The following is a 16,343-nucleotide window of genomic DNA, read 5'->3' on the forward strand; positions in this document are numbered from 1 at the left end:
GAACATTGCATAGGAACTAAGCTCACCTTTGTAACAACAGTCTCATTCTCTCTATTATGAAACTATGCAATAACTAGGGCTAGTTTTTGAGCTCCAGAGGGAGGAAATTGAGTAAGGCGGTCGTTTATCTGTGAGACGACTCCTCTTGCTTGATCTCGTATTCACTCAGAAAGGCAACAAGCTAGTGCATGTTTCCCAAAATACTTTTGACTTATAATCAGATTATTAAAGAGCAGCATAACTATAAATCTCAAGCTCTAAAAGTATGAGTTTTCATGGTTTAATTTTTTTTCCCTATACCTTTTGTTTAGATGCATTCTTGGTACATCTCTTGCTTCTTCCCCCATTACTTGAGCTCGTCCTTTCAAAACTACACTCAGAACAGAGAAACAATGTCCACGATCTAGATTAGCTACTTCATTTACTGCTCAAATCACAATGAAACGGATCCTATTTCACCAAGTTTTAACTTTTACATCACAAAGTAAATTGATGAGTTCTGCACAAGCTTAGGAAACATAAAATGTTAGACCATGACAGTGTCAGACAGATGAAAAATCATACTGAAAACACAAGGCGTACGCCACATTTTAGCAGGCACGTGCTCTCATGTATGCAAGAAGAGACAATAGCATCTATTAAACATGAAAGAGATTTCTTTATTGAGTACGTTGCCCATGGCATATCTGAAAGCATAATATCCTCATAGTTAAAACATCTTAGGTCTTTGGAGATGCTATACTTCTCGATTTAAACATCATCACATTAATGACATCGAAGGATCTCACTGCAGTGAAAAAAAGTGAGGAAGAAGAGAAAAAGAAACAGGGGTGACAGCGAAAAGGAAAAGAGAAACCAATGTTAGCTTAATTTGTAGCACTTCCCATAACTGTAAACTTTTTGGGGCAAATAAAGGATATGGAAATGTCTAACAAGACGCAAATAATTGAAGAAAAAGGAAATGAAGAGGGGAAAGAAACAAATAAATATAAACCTAGCTTCTTCACGCTTCCAGAAACACCACTTTCTCCCATTTAGACTAAGGAAAGGACAGAAAAGATGGAAAATTAGTTCCATAAACCTCCATTTATTTCATGGCTATGTATCGCAATATTCAAAGTGCGACAACATGCAGAATCACTACGAAACCACATCCATCAGTAATCAACCTAAGGAATCATAAACTTCCAGTAAGCTTTAGTTGTCAATTGTCATATGCCACAATTTCAAAGTGGATCTATGTAGATACAAAATCAGCAACAAAAGCAAGTTCAAAAATTGACATAATACATGCCTCAGAACTACTTGAATGCAATGATAGGTATTGAGCCAGAGCCACCAAATTTGTCATTTGCACAGCCATAATATACTTCCTTTATGCCTAAAAAGGGTAAGAGTCATCTAATCATTTATGAATATACATATTTTAGGAAAGTTTAGTTTTATTTCAGTATGATCAACAGATGTACCAATGATCGATAATGCTGCAGCACACATTATGCACGGTTCACATGTCACATAAAGGGAGCATGCTAAAAACTCCTCTGCAACTTCTGCAGCCAAAAATCCAGTGCTCTGCCACTATTTAAGAAGAACATCAAGAGCTTCCATCTCTGCATGTCTTGCTGTCCATAAAAGCCCAAGGAGAAAAACAAAGCAAGCATATGAAACTTAGGAGCTTTGTCAAAGAGACAGTTGCTCTTAGTGTATTTTCAACATAATTAAGAAATGCATTTCATGATAAATGTTTTGTCCTTCAAGTTAACTGATTGAGAGTATATATAAGATTGATCCAGGCATATGCCACGTGAAGTTAACAAGTCTTGCTCGCTTAAAGTTACTGAGAATCCCACATGGAAAAAGAGGCTTCTTATTGGATTAGCCACCTCCACCTTTTGGAGCAGTATTATTACACATACCCCTGTAGCAAGGCGCCTTTGTTTTTTTATTAAGCTCCACAAGATACTAAAAGGACCAAATATTTTACGCATCAACTACTCATTACCATCCATACAATCATTTATAGTAGTATATTGTCACCATATGACTATAAATGATTACAAAAACAGACTATTGGATACGCGATGATCTCTACCAGAAACCAGGCTTAAATATCTGTGTAAATGAGGTCATTGTATGACGAAATGTGCCCAAGGAACAGGTCATTACTTCTTAAAAGGCCTTACAATGGTCACAATGCATTTTTATACCATTTAAGTATACCAAAAGTCTAATGTTAGGAACTTCACAATAGATAAAGACCGTAATGTGGTTCCAAACGGAGCTCAATAGCAAATGAAAAACGTAAAACATTGTGCATAATAAAGCAATAGTATTGTTATTGTTAGCCATAGCCATGTTTTATGAAGAGTAATGGGAAAAAAACCCTTCACAGCCAAATAATGCATGGAAAATTCCACATACTAACAGATTTGATCAGATATATTATTTTATCATCTATTAAAGAAATATTAAGGGAGAAACATAAAATGATCAACGATAAACTAGGAGTGGATAATTCGAGGGTACCAATTCAGAACAATAACAAAAATCTGTTGCCCAAAATTTATTGGGGGGGGGGGGGGGGGGTGTGGACAAGCAATGATAAACATACATTTTGTGTCTCACTAGTCCGGTTTCTTCTTGCCGCAATAACATTCCCATCCTCAACAATCACATAGCTGTTCAAAAAAAGAGTACAATCAGAGATCATGCATAAGATTGAAGTACTAACCATCTTATTTAGAAAATAAAGTAACATATGTGAAATGGACCTAGTAACTGAAAGCTAGTATCTTACCAAACTGGAACTTCAAGGCTGTCCAACGCAAGCTTTACCTTCTATAAGAAAAGCAAATGGGCCACGTTCCTTGTTAGGAGAAAAATAAAATGAGGATAAGAGTCAATAATTCTCTCATGCATGCATGCCTGCATACAGGCAATTCAAGAGATAATCAGTAAGTTGCAAGAAATATTTCAATATCAATATGTGGCTACTAATGGAATGAATGCATGTCTCATAGTTATGATCAAGATCTTGCAACTACTATATAATATACTAGTAACAAACTTTCCAATTAATGATTATCACCAGGTACTCATCCTGTAATTCAGATGCAAATCCCACCGAACTGTTAAACTGATATGGCTCATTGTCTCTATTCTACTGAATAACTTATGCAAACTCTGTGTTTCTCGTGATGTTTTTCTTTTTCATATCCATAGTCCACAGGGTGAAAGAAAATAAACACCTAACCAGTTATCAATGGGCACAACAAATATTCATATTACTCTCACACTCGCAAGTAAATTTGCTTTCCAATTAACCCTAGTTGCCAAAGTCAACAAGTGGCAAAAGGGCTTGACTGTCAAGCAACCTTTCTTGGTGGCTTGCTATCTCACTTTCTCATTCCTGTATGATTTTGCCTCTTCAAGCGCCTCATAGAACTTAGCGACAGAGTCCTATCAGGGTGCTATCCAATGGTTGAATTTTCTCACAATTCAATTGTCCTGGTAAACCTATCACCGGGTGAGAGGTAAATACCACCCTCTCTCTCTCTCTCTCTCTCTCTCTCTCTCTCTCTTCCGTGTTGCTAGTTGTCTGCAATGCCTGGTTTCGCGTGAGGGAGTCCTCAACTTATAGCACCCAGTTTGACTCAGTTTTTCGCCTGAAAAGGGGACTGAAACAACCCATGTACACCCTACTTCCCGTTGTTTCACTTGCCCTCGCTTATTTTTACTTCAAAACTAGACTTCACCTACTTCTTTAAATAATTCGCCACCTATGAAAAGAAAGAAAGAAAAGCTATACCTTCTAGGGATTGTTGCTGATTTTGCAGCATGTAATAGTGATTACCAATGGAATCACTACCAAGCATCCACGGACTAAACTTACGAAGAAACACTTATTCAACTTCTCTCGAAAAAATTCAACAACACATTCTTCAAGTTCCCGGGCAATTGTAGCATCATAGAATCAAATTCAAAATCTCAAGTATTACATCAACTAATACAATTCAGACGTGTCAGGCATTACCAGATCTATGGCAACTTGCATGAAGCTCAGAACCTCTGTAGAGAATCGTTCACCCGAAGCTACATCATCAGTTTCCATGGCTTCGGTCAGCAGTTGTAGTGTGTCGTCTCAAATCGCCGGTCTCCATCACCATCGGTTTGCTAGGGACTCTGTTTGAGGAAGAACTACTTCTGTTCGTTGCCTCGGTTGGTAGGTGGCGATCTTACAATAGTCAAAGCTTGGTGGTGTTGGATGGAAGATGAGCAGTGATGATGCTGGAAGTACCGGCAGTGGAGTTCGAAGTTTGCCAATGGTGGAGAAAAGAGGATTTAGCAACCAAAAAATTAAATATATCATACATGGGTTTAATACCCAAAGAAAGAATATGGGGAGAGAAAAACTAAAAACAAGACCAATTGAGTTCACTTACCTACGAATTGCTTCCTTAGCAAGATTCGATCACTCTAACAACAAAAGCTGCAAGCCAACACTACCATTCTCATCTATGCCAATCGAATTGGAAGTCAACATAGTCTTGCTTTGCATGCCTCGTGGGAGAATAAGCTTATGATTTCTCTTTGGTACTATTTGACTTTTTTCCTCAGCACACACTTGACAATCTTGTAAGTCCTTCTGTAGATCTGTTTCGATGGAATTATCTTCATGCATAAGCGAAATCTTGGCTTCTGAATCTATTGATTCAAGAACAACCTCGTAGAGTAAAGCTGGATCCATTAGCTGATTGTCTTGGAGCACAACCTTTAAATTGTCCTCCAATTGCACGCATATTATTCGGAATCCCCACTTTTTCACAATTCCACCCGATATGGTAAGGCTAAATTGTACATAACTCTCATCAATTTGACCAAAATCGACCACTCCCCACAACTGAGATGGTATGAAATACTGAAGCCAGATATGATCCGAATCCGACAAAAAGGTATTGTAACGTGGTACCCAATAATTCCAACACTCCCCATTAACACATGGTACAAGCTCAAAAGGGACTCCCTTTTTCTGTTCATCATTACCAAGAGCGACATAGAGAGCAAATCCAAGAAACTTGTCATACAAGTCCTTTGAAGCCTTGAAAGATACGGAATCCTCTTCAACAGGAAGGACCCACTCTGGCATCTCTCCTCTAGGAAAGAGAAATTAGGTAACGAGGGTAACGAAGAGGATTTTGTTATAAGGGTAGACCGTTAGAAAGTACCGAGCCTATTATCAGTACCCAAATAGAAAATTCATTTTTCAGTTTAGTAAGTAATCTTAGTGAATTTCACTGAGAACTGGCACTCTATAAATGAGTAGAGGTCCAAATAATCCTTGCTTCGTTAATTTACAAGCCTCATGTGAGAGAAATCATTCCCATAAAAGTACAGTAGCCACCTCCATTACAATGCATTTGGCAAACACTGATTATTCAAGCCAATGACATATATGCAACATTTTCCTTGTTCTTGGTATTGTTAGTCTCAAATCAATGCCATATACTGATTATTTACGCCAAGATATAGACTATATGGTGCGACATTTCTCTTTCTCAGTTAATTTTTGTAAAGTATTGGTTTTCATTTTATACCATCCACATGATAATTGATTTAAAGAAAGCCATTCGAAAATATGTGTTCACCATGTGATCTAACCTCATCAAATTTTATGCCCATCTAAAAATGATAAATTAATAAAGTTTTTCTTGACTACATAATAACTAAATTTCTTATGTAATTTAACTTTTTATATATGGTTAATTGCTATGTAAGTTAATTATGCCGCTACGTTTTCTAACTTTATTTGATTTTGAATTTATAGTAAGTGGTCAAAAAAATTAGTAAATGACAAAGTTTGTGTATGACTATAGAAATGAATTTTTTAAGTATAGAGACCATAAATGTTATATATTTAATTAACACTCCTTTTATTTCCTTTAACGAAATATATGTTGAGGGAGGAAAAGGAGCCAATGATTGTGCGACACACGACATAGCCATAGCACACTATTCTATCCAACTTTCCAGTATTGTATTGATATGTCTTCAAGCCTAAAGAGGTTTCACAAGTAGCTAATATGTTTATCCTCCTCGATCAGGCCCGAGTTCAAATCACCAAATTAGCACATTTTCTTTATGTGATTCCTGGGAACATGAACCTGCATGTTCTTAGTACTTACCCAGTTTTAGTACGTTCGGCCAGAGGAGAGACTGTCCCATCTAGTGGAGATTAGCTGGTTACTAAAAAAATTACGGAATACCACATTGATATAAAGAAAAAACTCTTACATTCTTTTGATAATTTCTCTTGTGAGAATGCGCATTTATATACAAAGTTTTACCTCACTTCATATTTGTTTGCTTTTCTTAAGCCTCCACTTGCATTTTCTGCTATTGCAACATAGAAGCACACACTGAATCCAGCATGTACTTCACATCGATGTGTGTGTGTGTGTCAGAGAGAGCAAGAGAGAGAGAGACTAACCAGGTCAAGTGAGAAACTATCAGCCATGGTCACCCCTCTACGGACAAAATCATGAAATGAAGTTAAATCTCCAGTATTTTGCATAGATTCGCAACCATCCGCCAGAAGACAATTCAAAAATGGTGGAAGCTCAAGAATCTCTTGTAATTGATGGCTTTCTCTAACACTCAAATGGAGCAAATGATCACGCTTATTGATGGATGTAGGAAGGCTAGTAATATTATTCCCCCCGAGCAATAAAGTTTCCAAGAAGGGAAAACAGGAAAGATTCTCAAGAAACTTTACTTCGGACAAATTACATCCATAAAGGTCCAACCAACGTAAATTTGAAAGTCCGGTGTTCATGTAGGGATCAGTTGAATCCTCATACTTTGGAAACCCGATTAAATTTGTGCAAGAGTTAACTTGCAAGTTTTCCAGGTTTTGTAACTTATAAATGCTAGATGGAAGACTTTCCAGGTTCTTGCAACAATATATATACATAATCTCCAAAGAGACAAAATTTTCTATTGATGTAGGAAGTTCTTTAATAGCGGTCCCTTGTAAATGAAGCTGTTTCAGGCCTTCAAGTTTATATGGAATATCAAGGAACCTTTCAAATTTTGTGCAATTTGCAAGATGAAGAGCTTGGAGGTTTTTTGACTTGAGCACATTTGCAAAAACGCTAAGTTCAGAGCACTCACTTAAATTCAACACTTGTAACTTGTCATGATATGCAATGGACTCGTGGGCTTCTACCAAGTTTTTGCAATATGAGAGATTCAATTGCTCGAGATTTGGAGTGCATGAAAGGTCAGGCATACGAACTAGCGACTCGCAGTAACCGAAAGTAATGTACTTCAAATTTTGGAAGTCCTGCAAAAACAGCGAAAACAAGTTTTGATAAACATTCTAAAATGGACAAAAAGGGGTGTTTGTACATAGACAGGGAGTCAATCATTCGCTCAAACTGGGGAAATGATGGTAGTTCAATATCGGATGTCATTCACGTTATCCCTGGTTTTATATATTGATGATTAATAATACAGTAACTAATTTGGCTACACAACACATGGGGGAGATCAGGGAATGGATATGTCACAATTACATATCCTTGACTGTTATATAATCTATATTGACCGGGTGAATATGTCGTAATTACATATGCTTAGGCCACAATACTATTACTCTTCATGTGGAAGGAAGGAAGGAGCTTCAGTAGATCAGGCAACTAGGAACCATCAAAAAATTCAAAAATAAAATCGTGTTTGACAATTACTAAAAAAATTACAATTAATATCATTAAAAATCCCAAACCAGCACGCAGAATTACTTCAAATTAATTTTCGTTTTACAAAAACCTAAACTGGTACCACTATGACACAGTTACCCCAAACTAATTTTCTTTTAAGAATAAAATCACAAACTGATATACCTGACCCAAATCTACCCTCCAATAGCAGATGAAAATTAATTTGGGATAAAATTGTGCCATGTCATACATCCGGCAGTCACAAAATTCAAGTGAAGTATCACATGGCGAGCATGTGAATATAGATCACATGACAAAACTACGCCATGCGTCATGCCATGTGACAACCATAGAAGCATATAGTAAAGTGCCGCGTGGCAATTGCGGATGTAGGCCACACGACATGACGACACGACAAAACTGTTCCACACGTCATGTCATGTGGCAACCACAAAAGTAAAGCGAGGTGCCACATGGCAAGCATATGAATGAAGATTCTACCAGTTCTGGCTTTAACCATATATCATAGATGAATGGGGGATATAAATACTATCATAATGTAATTGCGTAAAATTATAGAACTTAAAATTATTTTGAAGTCATGCAAAGACAATGAAGCCAACTTTGAAATATATTCGGAAAATAAAATTTCATATACTCAATTCAAAATTTGGCTCTGACTTTCTATTAAGAAACTAGCGGCATGCCCCTACTAGATCACTTATAATGATGTAGTTGGGCACACATTACACTCATTGCTGGCAATGTTCCTATCAAAATACTCTATTATATCCACTTAGAAGTGCTGCTCCTTAAGAAATTATTTAAGCAATTAACAATCCCTCGTTTTACAGAATGGTGCATTCAAACCTTCGACTGATCTAATTTTATTGATGCTGGACAAATCCCCGCTGTTTAGGTATGTGCATTGAGTAAAGCTCTATTACTTGATGACTACGTGGCCTACCACCACTTAAGCAGCTACTCCTTGGGTGTCTTTTACTTCTATATACATGTCAACGGGTAGGTTCGTTATATTTTTGTTTCCCTTTTGTTCGATCACTATGCAATTTTCTGTATAATAAAAATAGTTTATATGTAAACAACCGACAGCAAATTGCTTTTTGAATTTCTCCACTAGGTAGATTTGATCTGATTTTAAAATATATCAATGTCGATAGTTAGAGATATTAGGTTTAGAAAGTATGTAAACTTTATTTATACTATTATATAAGGTAAAGATGATCTCCTACTAAAAGATTTTAATCTTTTTTTTATATTCCTTCCATCAATTATCCTCAATTACTTATTTAACAGATATTATACCATGGACAGCTATGTAAAATTGATTATTTTATTTTTTGTCACTCACATTTTCAATTTGAAAAGTCGAATTTTTTCTAATGATGCAATGACCATACAAAAACTTCAAATCTTGAAATCTCTTTCTCTTTCCACATATATGTATAAAACTTCTTTGTATTGTCTATTTTATGAACAAAAATTGTTTCCTTTGAGTATTTCTAATAAAGTTGTTCGCTCAATTTTTTCAAGTGCCAATTTTGCTGCACGTAAAAATATTTCTAACACAAGTTGTTAGCGACATTTTGAAAGAAAATAGAAAAGTGGTTTCAAAAACATAGGAACACCACTTCCTTTGGTGTACTAGCCCATATAATACGCATATACATATACAAATGAAGTAGATAATACAAATGTCTATGTAGGTAAATGCTCACCTTAAATTTTTTTACCACTCCTGTGATATTGCCTTCGCTCATATTAAGTCCCACTAATTTCTTTGTGCCAGAGGAAAATTCTGGAATCCACGAAGCACCAGGACATTCGAACCATCTTAGCCAATTAGGAAGACATACAGGACCTTGGAAAGAATTATGCACATTCCGCAAAATGAGCAATCTCAACCTTCTCATTTTTGTAAACGCATCAGGATCGATACATATCTCTATTGGCTCAAATGGCTCCAACACTATGGCTTTTACAGCACAATCTCCCTGTATACAAGACACTTTAGGTCATGCATCTTTAATAATTAGAGTCAAAGATAAGGAGCAAAAGATTTAATCTTATTTGCAAGTCTTACCATGTCGCTTGATAGAACATCAAGAATATCATCATACAACCATAGTCTGCTACGTCTCCTAGGATCATATCGACATTCTTGGTTCACAATATCTATACCCATTACTTGAATCAAGTCATGCATTTGTAGTGGTCCGTTCTCAATGCTTATCAAGGACCTCTCAATGACAATATCAAATCCTACAGCTGTCTCAAAATCACAACTGTCGAGAACTTTCTTTATGTAGTTACTATCCTTTCCCTTAAAGGAGCAGGCAATGTGGAGAAAAATCTCTTTCGCGTTTTCCTCTAGTCCATTATAACTTATTTTGAGCACATCATTAATGATTTTGTTGGGTAACCTAGAAAGTTTCCGTAGTGTACTTTCCCATACATCTTCTCTTCTACCACATAAGAAGGAACCCAGCACCTCAAGTGCTAAAGGAAGGCCTCTAGCATGATTGAGAATACTATCCACCATATCTATCCTGATTTCTAATTTTTGGTGTGTCGGAAAAGCGTGATTGCTAAGTAGCTCGTGAGCTTCACTATCATCGAGTGCTTCAACTTCATACACATGATCTTGATCAATCCCACGACAAGTTAGCAAATGTTTATCTCTTGTAGTAACAATGATCCTACTTCCATTACTGTTCGTAAAATTCTGCACGTGTCAACGAACGTGTTGAACAAGTAATATAATGATGAGAAGAGTATCGTCCCACAGAGATTGATGATAATAAACCAATTAAATATTAAAAATGGACTAATTCTAAAATTTATCTAACTGATCGAAATATAATTGAGAACAAATAAAAATTGACAATTTTTAAAAACGAAATTTTATAAACTAAAGGCAGATAATCAATCAGGTAAAATATGTTAGAGCATCCGATTTCACTATAACCACTAGATATGAATTTCGGATCATTATGCATACAAGAACAATATCAAACATGTGATAGCGGAATTTCCTTGTCACGCCCCAAACCCCATCGGGCATGCGACACCCTTACCTGGTCGATTTGCGCGACATCCCAGGAATGTCGCCGACCTCAAATAACCATCATAGATTTAAAGCCACATCGGAATTCACAATTAATCCCTGACAAATAAAACTGGGGAGAATAGGGAGAATACACATATTTCTTTACATTATCAACTTATAAAATATTCACAACTTACAACCGCCAGACTTTACCACCATCGCGTATACTTGCACCCCGTGTTACAAACCATCGATATACCAAAAAGATCGATGGCCTGACTTTCTATCCCAAAAATGTTACTTTCCAAAAACCTATTAAGAATTGAACTAACCCCTAACGCCCCTTGCTAGGCGTCCATTCCGAATCTGACTCCTCATCTTCCGACTCCGAACTCTCCTGAGCAGACTGCTCCTCTGAGGACTCTGACTCTGCTTCGATCACAATCGGGTGATTGATGTCGCCCGACTCAGCTGGAGCTGTGTTCTGATACTCCTCAGCCAAGAAATCGAAGAAATTATACTCAGGCACGTAATTGGGATCCATGTATTCCTCAAAAGGGAGTATATACTCCGGGTCTCCTACAGGCTCTTCAGACTCGCCAGGTTCGTCCTCGGGTTCCACTTCGGGTTCCACCTCAGGTTCTACCTCGGCCTCCGCTTCCTCTGGTTCTTCCTCGGGGATCGGTTCCAAATCGATGTCCATCGGATCGTCTTCAGCTTGCGACGCTTCGGGCTCGGGTTCATGCTCAGCCTCTGAAGATCCCTGAGCTGTGGCCGCTGAATGCAAACCTGACTGAGCTAAACTAGTATCCGCACTAGTCAACTCTCCGTCTATCGGGGGTACGGCCGTTGGGTCCCAATCTCCTACTAAATCAAATGGAACGTCGAAGCCTCTAACGGGCCCGAACTCATCCCCGGTTGATCCCGGAAGAACCAGGCGGTGTACTTCGGTTCCTCCAACAAGGGCAAACCTATATCTACGAAAACAGTAGTAGTGTGCCTAATCCAGGTCATCCCATCTCCCATTCGAAACTCTGCAACGACCAACTCGGTGTGCACGAGTACCCCAAAATGCTCCGGTGGCTGCGGTGGAGGGTTCATGGTTCCTGACGGGGTTCTGAAATGTTGGTTGAGACAACCATAAGAACACTGCTCAGCAAGTTCACCCCTAAACCCCACCTAGGCTATCACGTACCTCCAGACAATCGCACAGACACACGTGCATTCGTACACATCAAGTCATCACATCGCAGGCACCTCAAATAATATAGTCAAACTCAAACATGCGTACACCCGTACTCAATCACAATCACACCGTATGCAACACACGCATGTACCAATTCTCATTCCACTATTCCTTCCATTCTCATTTCCTCTTTCTCATTCCTTGCCAGTGACCCGCGTTGAAGTACACGCCTCAGGTACACTGCGACCACTTATGTGACATCCCGAATTTCGGCCCATTTTTGAGTTTTATAAAACGCGTAATTTGTCAGTGTGCTTATAGTAAAATCTCGCCCGGGAACTGATCACTCCCGGTTATCATTTTAAATTAGAGATTTCGCTAGAATCGCACTCGATCAAATCTGGCCGTTATTTAGACCCCGAACTTGGCAGTCGATTTTTGGGAGTTTCAGGACGAAATAAATTGGACGGTGTCAATATTATCGTAGCCAGCGTTGAGATTGTCAGGAATAATGGAAAAATGGGAGTTTTTGACCGGGTGCGAATTTGGACTAGTAGACCTCCCTCGCTATAGTTTGATTTAATTAATTCGGCTTTTGTCCCTTTTTATATGCGAGGCTTATTTTGGACCGGTAGATCGCTTTCGATTTTGAATTTGGGTCATCGGATCGCATTTAATATTTGATTGAAGTTAATTTTTTTATTATTTTTCTCTCTCCTCTCTCCTCTCTCCTCTCTCCTCCGCGCGCACTCTCTCTCTCTCTCTCTCTCTCTCTCTCTCTCTCTCTCTCTCTCCCCTTTCTCTTCTCTCCTCTCTGACCGCACGCAACCCCCCACGCAGAAGTCCACTCACGCCCATTCCTCCCCCCTCCTCTGACACCTTCTCTCCTCTCTCTCTTCTTCTTCCTTCTTCTTCTCTTTCTTCTTCCTTTCTTTTTCTGCTTCGGTCTTCTTCCTCCCCGACGAGCCGCGTCTGGACTTCGCTCCGCCTGACGCCGTCCCGCTCGTCGCCGCGTACCGCGCCGTCGCCGGCCAGCTCGACCGCCGCGCCGCGCCGCCGTCCGCCGCCGCCGCCCGACCTTCCTCTTCTCCTCCTCGCGCGCTGCAGAACTCACGCCACCGCCCGTCGCACCCGGCGTTGTCCAGCCCGCAGCCGGTCGCCGCCGTCGTCCCGATCGCCGCCGTCCGTCGCCCATCGCCCCAGACAGCTGTCCTGTCCCCTCCCACTGTTCGCACGAGCCGTGAGCTCGCCCCGGCCGACCGCCGCGGGCCCAGTGTCCCCGTTGCCGCCGCTCGGTGGTCCGCTCCGCCGTCCGGCTCGCCGCCGTGCTTGCCTCGTCGCCGCCGGTCCGCCATCTCTCCCCTCGGCCTCCTCTCTCTCTCCCTCTCGCCTCCACCCCCGGCAGACCTCCACCCTCCCTGCGGCTCGTCGTCGCCGCTCGCCACCACCGCACCGCCGTCGCCGTCGCCGTAGTCGCCGCCGCCGCCGGTCGCCGCCCGACCAGCTAGCCGGCTAGCCCGGCCAGCCCGGCCCGGGCGGTGGCCAAGCGGCTCGGGCCGGCCCGGGCCGTAGCCAAGCCAGCCCGGGCCGTGGCCGAGCTCGCCCGGCGCGGTGCCCGTCTTACCGGGCGCGTCGCCCGTCCGACCCGGGCGCGTCGCCGTCCGACCGGGCGCGTCGCCGATCGTTCGCCGTGCGCCCCTTGGCACGCCGCACGGCCATTGCGCCGCGCGCCGGGCACGCCGATCGGCCATTGTGCCGCGTTGGCCGGCCACCGCGCCTGTTGGCCCGCGCCGCGCCCGGTCAGTACGGTTCACCGGGCCATTTTGGGCCCGAGCCGACTTTTCCCGGGCCAAACTTAGGTAAGTGACTTCCTAAACCCTATCTAGTACTTTGGGTATTTTTAGACTTGTTTAGGGTGAAATTTAGTACCGGCTTAGGAATTTAATTAGACGTGGGCTAATTAGACTGATTGTGCTTAATTGGTAAATTATTGTGGCGATAATTGTGTGGCTGATTTAGTGATTGACTGAGATAAATATGCCTGACTGAATTGTCGTGGCGCTTGTGGGTGAATTGGATTATTTGAATGTGCCGATATGAATGTCGAATCGGTGGATTGATGTGGGGGGTGTGAATTAAATTGGTTGTTATAGTGTGTCAGATTGACATTGGTGTGAGCTTGGTAATTTGATTGTGAAATGTACGACGTGTTAGATGACAGATTGTGTGGTGGTGCATGTGCATGAGAGAAATGTCCTGAGGCGTGGTTACGCGGGACTGAGCCCGGCTTGATCTGAGGGCTGCCAACCTGAGGCGTGGTTACGCGGGTGTGGCAAAAAAGGCAAGTGATGACCTGAGGCGTGGTTACGCGGGTCGAGAGAAATGTCCTGAGGCGTGATTACGCGGGACTGAGCCCGGCTTGATCTGAGGGCTGCCAACCTGAGGCATGGTTACGCGGGTGTGGCTAGAAAGGCAAGTAATGACCTGAGGCGTGGTTACGCGGGTCGAGAGAAATGTCCTGAGGCGTGGTTACGCGGGACTGAGCCCGGCTTGATCTGAGGGCCGGCCTGAGGCGTGTTGACGCGGGCCGTGTGAAAGGACCTGGGAGGTCGTGAGAAAGTTGCTCGGCCACGCATGCGAATTGAGTGTGATTGAATTGACTGGTTGAATTAGTTGGAGTGATTGAGTGAAAGCGTGGTTGGTGTTTGAGCGATTTGTGATGTGTTATTTAATTACTATTATTGCCTTATCACGTGACGAATAACGTGTAGAGTTGGCATGGACTTGATGGCGAGGTAAGTACAATGATGCGAATTTTATATGTTATGGGGTAGATTGCATGTCTGACTTGTCTGGGTACGCATTGGCCTATGTGGGGTTTAGGGGGTTGCTTATTGAGACTCGTTCTCACGGTTATTATATAACCATTTCAGATCCGCGACCGTAATCGATTCGGAGACGCCGCCAGAGCACCACAGGGATTGAAGAATAGATCATTTACCCTGTCTTTTGAGTACCTTTTGTAGAGGAGATAAGCTTGTCAACCACCGCCCCCTTTTGAAAACTATCATTCTAAATTGGTAGCCCGAGTTATCGTTTTGTATAGTGACTACTTTATGATGGTATGCAATTATTGTTTCGTACTATCCCTTTGTCATTGTTTATTGTCTGGGTTAATTAGTTTCGCTTCCGCTTGCCTTTATTGTTGGGTGTTTCGTTTGGGTCGGCGACGCGTCCTGGGACGTCGCGTTCAATGATCGACCATCGAAGGATGACCGCGCGCTCGTAGGGTGCGGGGCGTGACAACTTATCACTTCCCACACCACTCGCCAGTGTCCCACGTAAACGTACACACCTCAGGTACACTGCGATCATTCACCACATCCGGCCCGCGTACCCGTTCACGCCTCAGGCCCCAATCGCGACCTGAGCATCACACGCCCCAGGCCCGATCCCAACTCAGCCCGCGCCAAATGCGACAGCCTACATGATTGGAACCCGAGCTTATGATGCCTCAGTCCAATCCCGATCTCACCCGAGCTGATCGTGCCTCGGACCGATTCTCATTCTTGCTTTTTCAAGCCTCAGCCTGTGCCAAATGCAACAGACCTACATGATCGCGGCCCGAGTTTGTGATACTCGGCCCGATCCCAAACTCGCACTTTCGCACCTTTCACATACTTTCCCACAATCACTTGCCACACCACGATTCCTTTTTACTCATGCACACGCTCTACATGCATTTACTACACGCAACTGGCCCATCACACGTGGCCCATGCACGCATCACTTCACACATAAAACACGCTCACTCAGCAATTCACATGGCCACTGTCAATAATTAATTCAATCTGGCCCATGCGTACACCAAACATGCATAATTCTATTATATAATTACACAACTAAGCACCCAATTAAATTAACTCCATCCAGAATAATTCCAAACACGCCTAAAACACGTAAATTGCCAATTTTCTCTAACCAGATGGCGTCGGATCAATTCCGATCCTTCACGACACTTTCTCGCCATTAAATGCCGGTTCTAAAAACCCAACTTGTGTCCCGAACAAATCATCACAGCCCCGTGAACAGTAAATCACAGCTTGTGAACAGTAATTCGCAGCTTATAAACACACATATAACCATCACAATCACGAGTAATTTCAGTCACAAAGACCCTCACAATTCAGCCACGACATCACACAACAATCCGACACATATACACCACAAATCAAGCCATAAACACATTATTCCGAACCACAAATTCCAGCATGTATACTTATCGTAGGCAGCCCTTATTTACTCTCTAAATAACCCCCAAACCATCATAATTCCGGCCATAATTTCACCCAAGGTGAACTCGATA

General features: G+C 41.7%; 2 protein-coding genes across 2 annotated transcripts; both read right to left on the reverse strand.

Moving 5' to 3' along the window:
• Positions 1-1,394: 1,394 nt before the first annotated feature.
• On the reverse strand, positions 1,395-10,365 carry LOC115662914 (TMV resistance protein N-like). Its single transcript, XM_056315432.1, has 9 exons — positions 9,826-10,365; positions 9,461-9,736; positions 6,463-7,345; positions 6,348-6,396; positions 4,446-5,156; positions 4,037-4,290; positions 2,801-2,869; positions 2,615-2,681; positions 1,395-1,921 (listed from the first exon to the last, which is right to left on the reverse strand). The coding sequence occupies exons 1-5, from the start codon at positions 10,282-10,284 to the stop codon at positions 4,475-4,477; spliced, it is 2,349 nt and encodes a 782-aa protein (XP_056171407.1). The 5' UTR covers positions 10,285-10,365; the 3' UTR covers positions 1,395-1,921; positions 2,615-2,681; positions 2,801-2,869; positions 4,037-4,290; positions 4,446-4,474.
• A 504-nt stretch (positions 10,366-10,869) lies between these two features.
• Positions 10,870-11,892, reverse strand: LOC130139105 (uncharacterized). The gene is made up of 3 exons (XM_056315438.1): positions 11,763-11,892; positions 11,375-11,655; positions 10,870-10,908 (listed from the first exon to the last, which is right to left on the reverse strand). Exons 1-3 carry the CDS (start codon positions 11,890-11,892, stop codon positions 10,870-10,872), a joined length of 450 nt encoding a protein of 149 aa, XP_056171413.1.
• Between the last annotated feature and the right edge of the window lie 4,451 nt (positions 11,893-16,343).

This window comes from Syzygium oleosum, unplaced genomic scaffold, assembly GCF_021117445.2.
Source record: "Syzygium oleosum isolate NSW1041296 unplaced genomic scaffold, Sole_v2.1 Sole_v2.01, whole genome shotgun sequence".
Lineage (NCBI taxonomy): Eukaryota > Viridiplantae > Streptophyta > Magnoliopsida > Myrtales > Myrtaceae > Syzygium > Syzygium oleosum.

Excerpts from the sequence above, each read along its gene's own strand:
- LOC115662914 (XM_056315432.1), bottom strand. The coding sequence starts at position 10,284 with ATGGTGGATAGTATTCTCAATCATGCTAGAGGCCTTCCTTTAGCACTT. Across the intron at positions 7,346-9,460 it reads GAGTGGTAAAAAAATTTAAG|GACTTCCAAAATTTGAAGTA; the intron begins GTGAGCATTTAC and ends CTGTTTTTGCAG. Across the intron at positions 6,397-6,462 it reads CTCTCTCTCTTGCTCTCTCT|CAGAAAATGCAAGTGGAGGC; the intron begins GACACACACACA and ends ATGTTGCAATAG.
- LOC130139105 (XM_056315438.1), bottom strand. The coding sequence starts at position 11,892 with ATGAACCCTCCACCGCAGCCACCGGAGCATTTTGGGGTACTCGTGCAC. Across the intron at positions 11,656-11,762 it reads TACTGTTTTCGTAGATATAG|GAGATTGGGACCCAACGGCC; the intron begins GTTTGCCCTTGT and ends TTGATTTAGTAG. Across the intron at positions 10,909-11,374 it reads CTGGCGAGTCTGAAGAGCCT|GGATTAATTGTGAATTCCGA; the intron begins GTAGGAGACCCG and ends TTTATTTGTCAG.